This window comes from Oryzias melastigma, unplaced genomic scaffold (genome assembly GCF_002922805.2).
Source record: "Oryzias melastigma strain HK-1 unplaced genomic scaffold, ASM292280v2 sc00204, whole genome shotgun sequence".
Taxonomy (NCBI): domain Eukaryota; kingdom Metazoa; phylum Chordata; class Actinopteri; order Beloniformes; family Adrianichthyidae; genus Oryzias; species Oryzias melastigma.
In genome coordinates, this window is record NW_023416880.1 from 363,979 (window position 1) to 373,666 (window position 9,688).

General features: G+C 40.8%; 1 protein-coding gene across 2 annotated transcripts in view; it reads right to left on the reverse strand.

The window, feature by feature from the left end:
* The window catches only part of LOC112138124 (zinc finger E-box-binding homeobox 2), a gene marked incomplete at its 5' end in the record, with an annotated part of 98,275 nt that overhangs the window by 19,500 nt on the left and 69,087 nt on the right, over positions 1-9,688 (reverse strand). For both annotated transcript variants that reach the window (XM_024260691.2, XM_024260690.2), the window contains 1 exon segment: positions 6,323-8,211. In XM_024260691.2, the coding sequence (XP_024116459.1) occupies positions 6,323-8,211 (1,889 nt within the window).

Sequence of the window (9,688 nt, forward strand, 5' to 3'; positions counted from 1 at the left end):
AAGTCTGGGCATCTTTGCTTAGACTGCTGCCCCCGCGACCCGGTCCCGGATGAAGCGGAGGAAGATGGATGGATGGATGGATTTATTACTGCAGTTCAGCAGAGGAGGAAAAGATTTGGTCCTGACAAAAAATGATCATGGAAGTGTTATGGAAATGTTATTTTTGATGTTTTTTATTTTATTTTACTGAACGTTGATTGAAGTTTTGAATTTAAAATGCCTATCACTTGCACTTGGGCTTTTGTTAGGCATTTTATGTTACAGCCTTTTATTGTTAAGAAAGTTTATCTCAATACAATGTTACAAAATAAAGTATTTCTGATGAAAACTATGAATTTTGTCATTCTTGTTTTCATAATTAATGTAAAACTGCTAAAATTCCACGAAGCACACATTTTTTTCCTTAAAAAAAGGCCACATGTTAATTTGCGATTAATCGCGAGTTAACTATGGACAGAATGCGATTAATCACGATTAAAAAATTTAACCGCCTGACAGCTCTAGCCCCGCGACCCCGAAAGGGAAGAAGCGGCCAAGAAGATGGATGGATGGACAGCTCTAGTATTTAATTTTATTATCTTATTGACATTTTACCCCCAGTGTTTCCTGTGGGTTCTATCATATCAGGGCTTGTCTGCTTGGTCTGGGGTCGTTGCCGTGGTTCTCACCCTTGCTGGGGCGGCTGGAGTCCTGCACTGCAGCCTCACAGCTGTGGAGTGGACTCCGTTGCTGTCCCGGTCTGGGTGGGCGCCGTGGTGATGTTCCTTTGACCGAGCTGGCTCCTGGTATGATAGAATCCTCAATACTGTTTCCTCACAGCAGAGCCAAGCCTCAAGTTTATTTTACAAGTTTGTTTTTAATTTATTTTAAGTATTCATTGTGTGAGGGGTCACGGGTGTATGTGTTATGGGGAGGGGGTGTGTGTGTGAAGGGTGGGTTGGGCTTTTGCCGTGTATTTTTTGTTTTTAAATGTGAAGCGCTTTGAGTTGCTCTGAGTATGAAAGGCACTTTTATAAATAAAGTTTGATTTGATTCTGTTATGTCAACTTGGCCATGCTATAATGCTGTAGACCAGGGGTAGGGAACCCTGGTCCTCGAGAGCCATCTTCCTGCATGTTTTCCAATATACCTTGCTCTGGCATGTTCTTATTTGCTGAGCAGACCTGAACCAGGTAATTGTTTGAGTCCCTACTCATGACTGATTACCTGGTCCAGGTGTGTCCAGCCAATAAGAACATGCCAGAGCAATGTATATTGGAAAACATGCAGGAAGATGGCTCTCGAGGACCAGGGTTCCCTACCCCTGCTATAGACTAAACTGGATTATACCAATCTGGAAGGTTTAAATGGCAGTGGATAATAACAATCTTCCGAAAGACTGATTTGCTGTTTGTGTTGTGTTCTGAGTTTTTGGTTTGGTTTTGTTTCACCTTTTCTTTCTGAGCAGGCAGTCTGTGGCTCCTGTGATCTGCTGGTGACACAGCTGCCTGCACTCACCAACTCTTGGGCTTTTCTAGTTTACTTATTTTTGCAGCTCTTTTAGTTTTCCCTCTGTTGAGTTGATTTCTTTTTTGTTATTAAAGACTCCTTTTTTGTGAACCTGAGACTTGGTTTGTGTCATGAATCAGTCTGTTTTTCCCTCAGACCACCAGAGGGAGCCATCACCTGAATTCTAAAACTCTCCTGAGCCTCATCTGCACTTCATCTCCCAGAAGCCCCAGTCCACAGTTCCTGGTTCCTGCTCAGCTGTCTCGCATCAGACAATCACCCACCTTCTTCATAAGCAGCACACAGAGCCACACTCACTGCGAAGTATTTGTTTGTGCCACCCTGCCAGCAGTATCGAGCGTTTATACCTGGACCTGATCTTCCGTCTCTGACCCTCTGATTGCCTGCCGCCTGCCCTGAACCACGCCTGGACTCTGACTACTCTCTCTTTCTCCTCGGATGATCCCCTGCTCGTGTATGACCTCTGCCTGTCTGACCCTGCTTTAGCTTTGTGGACTTTTAGCTCCTATAATAAACCTGCTGCACGTGGAACCAGCTGTCTGCCTGTTCTGTGACAGTTTGGTCCCTGCATCTGGGTCACTGACTCCTGATCCGTGACAGTTTCTGGCATTTTGAGAAGTGTCTTAAAATGTCAGCTGTGAACTGGCTCCTGAAGGTTATGCAGAATTTAACAGAAAGGGCAGTGAGAAAAAAATATAGGAAACTTTAAAAGTTTTAAGTATTTTCTTCACCACCCCGAAGAATAAAACCATGCGTCTTGTTTCAAACTTTTAAAATGCAGAGACCAGAGTGCAGACATGTGCCTAAAGCTAGAGATAAAGCTAAATTGTTTCACTCTATCTGGATCCAAGTGAAACTCAGGCCCACCTGTCTAATGAAACGTCAACAGTTGTGTTTGCTCAACAAACTATCACAGCTGTTTTTGACGTTTTGGATTCCTGCCGTAAACCTTTTCCATTATTAAAGACTTAAAAGTGTTATCAAAACCAAATAATTGCCAGAAAGTGTTATTTCATTGTGGGGACAGGTGTAATATAAAAGGAGAGCAGTTGACCTCTGATCAAAAGATTGCAGATTCAGTTCCCCCTAGGGGTGTGCCAAAATATTGATATCACGATATTTAGTCCTGCGATCGATTCTTGATGGGTTCTCACCAAGTATTGACATTATATTTACATTTGAGGACGCTGTTGTGCTGAGCGTTTAAGTCGCGTGACAGAACTATTGAACAGCTGGGCGTGCTGCGTCGGACATTTAATAGCGACGCACGTGCTTTATTCAGGAAAAAGCACCGGCGAGATACAGGCTCAGTAGCGCGTGTAAAGCATGCCTACCTGTAAGCATTTATCCTCCACCTGCAGCAGAGGCAGCCGGTAAGAAGTGACTCTGTCTGAGCGCTAGAATGACCGTGATCGCTTATTTCCTGATTGATTGGTGTCCTGTGGGAAGGTGGCTGTGTTTCGCAGTTGTCTGTGTGTACTTCAGGTACCCGTGGGAATTTTCGTTTTCATGAACTTCGGTGTTTAACCTCCCGGAGTACGGTGTAACTTTGGTAAATTTGTGGTGTGAAGTTTTAAAACAATGTAATTACTTTTTGCTAATGTTAATTTAAAGTCATTCTTAAATTAAAAAAAAAAACAGGATTTGATGTATGAACTTAAATTAAAATGTAATTAAAATAAAGTACATGAATTCACTGTAAAATTATGGAGGTTGCTAATTAATTGAAGCACTTAAACTTATATAAATTATTATTGATTCAAGTTGTTTATTGCTATTTTGTAATATAATTTAAATTTGTAAATATTTATTGCCATTATTATGTGTGTTTTGGGGTTTTTACCTGTTGACTGCTAACTGACCAAATGGAAAATAGATAAAGATTGGAAAAATAATATCAAGTGGCAGTCTGAGTAAATCAGCCTTCAATTTTGAATGCTGAGCCCTTTTCAAGTGAGGGAAAAGTGCTAAAACAAATTAGGTCAATTTTGACAGAGACTGTAAAACAAAAACACTCCGGTCATGCTTTGTAAAACATTTATTAAAGAACACTGGAGGATTTCTCAACAAAAAGAGTTTTTTTTTTAATATTATTTAGAACAAAAGACTGTACAGCAGCCGCAGCAATAATGTACTTTTTGACGCAGATGAAGAGTGTCTCTCTGTATGCGTGCTTCCTCCTAAATCAAATAATTAACACTTGCTGCAGATAATAATAATTCTCCCCGATTATCTTCTTCAACATATCAGTCAACTGATGGACAGAGGAGCGCCTCCTCCATCCGCATTCCTGAGGGGGCTGCGCTGTTTGTGGAGATCCTCTTAGCAGCGCAGCATCTCCTTCAGAACGCAAACATGTCATACGTCTTGAGTTAGAAACGGGAATAAGCAGGGGAACACTGTACATTATTTTATCGCATTCCTTAAGATGCAGAGAGGTGAGCTAAGTGGATCAGCTCCATTAAAAGAGCCAGGAGCAAAACAAGACTGAAAGATGGATCCACCAAAAGTTGGATTGTGTTTGCGCAGCAATGACATATCATATCATATCACGTATAATAACGTACACAAAGCTTACTTACTTTCATTATATTTGCTATAATCGTGGTTTTGGATTGTAAAACCACAGTTTGCAATTTGTGGGGATAACAGTGTTGTGTTTAAGCTAGCAAGTGCTGACGTAATAATCAAAATTTGGATCCTGAAATGTTTATTTATTTCGTAGGAAGAAAGAGTGATAATCCAGTGAGTCCAGACTGTATTCTATTTTCAACTACCTTCCATCTCCAGAGTAGACAAAAATAAAAACCAGACGCGTTAGAGAAACTAACAGACAACAGCCCGACCCTGCTGCTAGCCATGCTAATGCTAGCTTCCTGGAACATAAAACTTACACTTTCAGTGATGATGCAGCAATTTTTGGATAGAAGATTCCACAGCTGAATGTTAATTACAAACCCAGACTGAGTCCATCTGTAACTAGGGGGGGGTATCAGTTATAATTTCCAGAAATGATTTGATTAGATTCACAAGAGCCTGAATCGATTTGATTCCGATTTTTGCCTATTCTTTGGATTCTTCGAATTTTGAGTATACACATGGAGACATGTTTGTTTAGAAATACACCAATAATCTACTATCTGTTTGAATATATTCATATTAATCTGATCCAGTTCACATACTGTAAATGTATCAGTGAAATAATGAGATTGTTAATATCATCCAGTGTTACAGGGATTCTCTAAAGGAGAAGTTCTAACAAAAATGTTGAAAACATTAACATTGTAAACATTGTTCTGCTTCTCCTGGAGGACGTTTCAGTTTGACCACTAGGTGGAGATCACGCTGTAGCATTACACCTTATTCCAGAAGAAGAAGAAAGTATGAGCAAAAAACAATGTTTTAAACCCCTAATGGTTACTTTAAAAATACTTTATTTCCTTAAAAGTTTGGAAAATTCATACCTGTGAGTTTATAAAGATGTTCATTTAGTCAGCAATGTATGTTTAGGTCGACCGAGCGTTAGCCGTCCTATGGGAAATTCCATCAAATGTTAGCATCAAGCTAGCAGCACGGCTTTATGTGCTAAGTGGATTTATATTTTTTATGATCTATCAAGCTTAAATTTATTCAAATCAATGAATCGATTTTATTAACCCAGCCCTATCTATAATCCTCCAAGCTTTTGTAAACGTTTGGAGTCCCCGTGTAGAACGATGGGTAGTTTATTTGGTAGTTATATGTCCTAGATAGCAAAGATGTGGGACGTTTTCTTCAGCAGAGATTCCTTTACAAAGCACGCCGGGTGGGTAATTTCTTAATCTTTTTAACCTTTTCAAATAAAGCTCAATCCCATGCAAACCAAAGTGAGATGAATACTCCAATGGCTTGAAAGTTTCAGCAGTGGCGCTCACGGTGGCGTTAAAATTGCTGCCAAAATGGCCGACTGACTGCAGGGAGTCACGTGGGGTCCGGAGCTCTATACAGTATATCTTCCAGTTGTGTCCTGTCTTTAATAAATTGTGTTTGCTACTTAAGACACGGGGCTCCTTTAAGACACCCCCCCACCCCCCGGTGTATTTGTGTTGTGAACCAGTGTAGCGATGGCCAGGCCCACTAAAGGCAGATATATATTATGTGCATCCATCTTTGAAGAAGTTTGGATTACTTTCGTGGGAGAAATGTAGACAGACGGCTTTCTCTGGGATGACGTCATGAAATACGGGGCAGCCACACGCAGCAGGAGGCGGAGCTTCAGGGTTTGAGTCTTTTTACTTTTGGGTAGAAAAAAACTCACGAAAAATAACTAATATTTCATATTTCATAAATAGTTTGCTTTTTAGTGTTCCAAAGGTAATATATGATCATATGTAGGGATATAGTTCACTCTAAAAGGCTTAAGAAAATCGTGGTAGGGCCTCTTTAAGATATGATTTAGATGTTTTTTTGAAGTACCTTGAGTAGATGACTGGTGAGAAACTTTTTAAACTCTCAAAAGTCCATGAAATTGCATTTACCGTCATGATTTCCCAGTATGTAAAACTAGGATTACTGTTGTAATCGCTGTATATTTTTTAAGGTTTTTGTTTCTTCAATAATGCAAAAAAAACATTATGGTTTCTTTTTGTCACAACTGAAATTCCTCTTTTTTTATCTGACAGTTGTTTAAAATCTAATTGGTCTTTCACAGCTAGAATGTGGAAACCTAATCTATACGCATGCCAGCATAGATCCCTTTGACATGGAATCAACCTTTAAAGGGAAAATAAGAGGGGAACATTTACAATGTGACTGGTTTCACTGGTAAACTTACCTTATGCTGGTATGTTTTCTGTTGTTGCATTTCAGCAAATGTTGTACCGGCAGTACAATTGTATGCCATGTGAGGGAACAGGTTCATGGAATTGAGGCCTGGGAAGCTCCTAAGGCCTATTTTTGTCGACTGGGTGGAAGACCTGAAGGTAGGTGGTGTAAATACTCCATGAGGTGACAGGGCCGTATACACAGGGCCACCATAGAAGGGATCAATTCCAAAGAGAGGGCTGGTGCTGTTCTGTGGTGGATGACCAGAATTCCCTTCAATGTCAGAGTCCAACACCTCAGTTTTTATGTTGATGAGATCAAAAGGTCCACAAGCTTGTTCTTTCTCTGCCAACTTCATGTTACATTCAGGAATTAAGCCTTGAGGTCTTACTTGCTTTTCTTCCACAGAAACAAGTTTCTGTTCCACACGTCTGGGAAGCGACAGATCCAGTGGTGTGTCCTCAAGAGTCTCCTCAGAAGTGAGGCTATTTGGAGTGTATGACCTACTCTGTGAGTTTTTGGAGAAAGTGGAGTGAGATGGAAGGTTGTTTAAGTTGAGGGGCGATAAAGTGTTTCTTTTAAAGTTGTCTGAGGGAATTTGTGACTTCCCCCCTGCTGCTTGCCTATTAGCACCAAAGTGGTTCGTTTTTTCAACTTTGTGGGAGCCATTGCCATTGGTTAACCCACAGTGTATATCTACAGTAAGAAGTGATATTGGAGAGTGGCTCAAGTTATGATCATGAGCACCATGATTAGGTAGGAGGGTCTTTTTTCTAACACTTCCGATTTGGTGGTTTTGAGTCTTATAATTGGCAAACCACTCTTTGACAAACTCTTGAGGACCACCATGTGACAGTTTCCCTGCTTCCTCAAAATTAGGCTCTGTATTCAAAGCAAAACAAGCCTTGAGCACTGAAAAGTGATCCTTTAATGAATAAGTGGGGCTAGTTGCCCCATCTGTACTGGACAGTTCATCAACTAGTGTCCCTTGGCAGCCAGCCAGACGATTATCTGTTGGTTCCAGGGCTCCACTGATTTCTTCATTCATTTTGCACAAATATCGCTCATGTTGATGCAGTGCAATGGGACCAGGAAATGTATCTTTGCAGTACTGGCAGCCGAATGGGAGTAACAATGTCTGTTCATCAAGTGACTTTTCCTCACTGCTAAGAATAAATGAGTGATTTGATTTCTCCTTCTTGTGACTCACTTGATTCATTTCCTTGTTGATTAGACTCTTAGCCTCTCTGACTTTCTTTAGTGTGTAGTCAGTGATGTTTTTGGTGGGGTTGCTGTGAGTCAGTGCCTGCAAGCCAGCCTGGGCTTGGATCTGCAGCTCCAGCTCTTTCATATATGCCTTCATTTGGGACATCTTCTCTGGGTTCTGCCTGTACACATTGTTGTCCATAACATGAAGAAGTTTCTGAACCTCACTTAGACTGCTCCCGGGAGGGGCCATGTAGCTCAGAAGAGGTAGGTCTACCTCCATGCTTCCCAAATGTGGAAGAGAGCTCTGAGGGGAGCTGTGGATCCTCGGAGAGCTAAAGCCATGACCATTTAGGTATGCTCTTGTATCCTCAAAGGCATGTTGTGAGGCCATTAGGAGGTGACAGTCATTTAAGTAATTTAGTTCACCTCTAACATGAGGTTGACCTTGCTGAATTTGGGAAAAGAGGGGTTGCCCTTTTTCCACTTTGGGGTGGAGGTGGGGAATTGTAGGACTTCCGGGAGACAAAGTTGTAGATCTTGGGAATGAAAAGGACTTGCCAAAATTTCCATTATATACTTGTCCATTAAGAGTTAGCAGGCCAATGCATTTTTTGCTGCTGATGTGGGAACTGTAAGATCCAGAGTGAGAGAAGCGCTTTTTGCAGTTTGAGCATTCATATGGCTTTTCACCTAAAAAAAAAAAAAAAAAAAAATTACTTTGTACAAAAACACAGATTTTATTTTGTCTTTTGCTTTTCACACTCAGACTGTCATTTTTCACCACATTATACATGTACATGCCACTTCATAAGCCACACCTCTCCAACTGCTTATTAACACAAATTTCTGATCAGCCATCACATGGCAGCAACTCAGTGCATTTAGTCATGCAGACATGGTCAAGATGATCTGCTGCAGTTCAAACTGAGCATCAGAATGAGGAAGAAAAGTGATTGAAGTGACTTTGAACGTGACATGGTTGTTGGTATCAGACAGACTGAGTATTTCAGAATCTGTCAATCGACTGGGATTTTCACCCACAACCATCTCTAGGGTTTATAGAGAATGGTCCCAAAAGAGATCAAATCCAGGCAGCAGCCATTCTGTGGGTAGAAATGCCTTGTTGATGGCAGAGGTCAGAAAAAGATTGGTCTGACTGATTTCAGCCGACAGAAAGGCAACAGTAACTCAATAACCACTGGTTACAATCAAGGTATCAACAGTTCAGACTCCTGCCTATGGTGTTATGGTGAGGGAGATATATTTTTTTTAACATACTTCGGGCACTTTAACTTAGCTACGCCAGGGTCTCTTTGTGCCGGTCCCAAGCCCAGATAAATTCAGAGGGTTGTGTCAGGAAGGGCATCCATTGTAAAATCTTTGCTGAACCAAATATGTGAACCAGACATTGACATCCATAGTGGATCGGTTGAGGCCCGGGTTAACAACGACCGCCATCGGTACTGTTCACTGACATGGTGCTGGTGGAAATTGGACTTCTGTTAGTTGAAGAAGGAGAGCAAGAAGGCACGTTTGTAGGAAAAGAGAGAAGAAGAAAGTCCTGGGTGTTGGACTGTTAGTAGGGCAGGGTATCGGTCATAATTTCCAGAAACGATTAGATTCGATTCACAAGAGCCTGAATCGATTTGATTCCAATTCTTTCGATTCTTCAATTCAATTCAATTTTAAGTTTACAAATTTATACACATTTGTTTAAAAATATATTAAACATCTACTATTTAATTTGAATATATTTATATTAATCTGATCCAGTTCACATACTGTAAAATGTATCAGTGAAATAATGACATTGTTAATATCATTCAGTGTTACATGGATTCTCTAAAGGAGAAGTTCTAACTAAAATGTTCAGATCATTAACATTGTAAACATTGTTCTGCTTCTCCTGGAGGACGTTTCAGTTTGGCCACTAGGTGGTGATCACACTATAGCATACACCTTATTCCAGCACAGGATGGCAGTGTGTAGAATGACTCTGGTGATGAAGAAGATGAAGAAAGAGAGGGCAAAGGCAGAGAAGAGGACAAACTGGTGGACTTTTAAGAAACAGTTGAAACTGGCTCTGGGTGGTCAGGAGGTACTCCCAGATGACTGGATAACTACAGCTAATGTGATCAGGGAGACAGGAAGGAGTGTACTTGGTGTG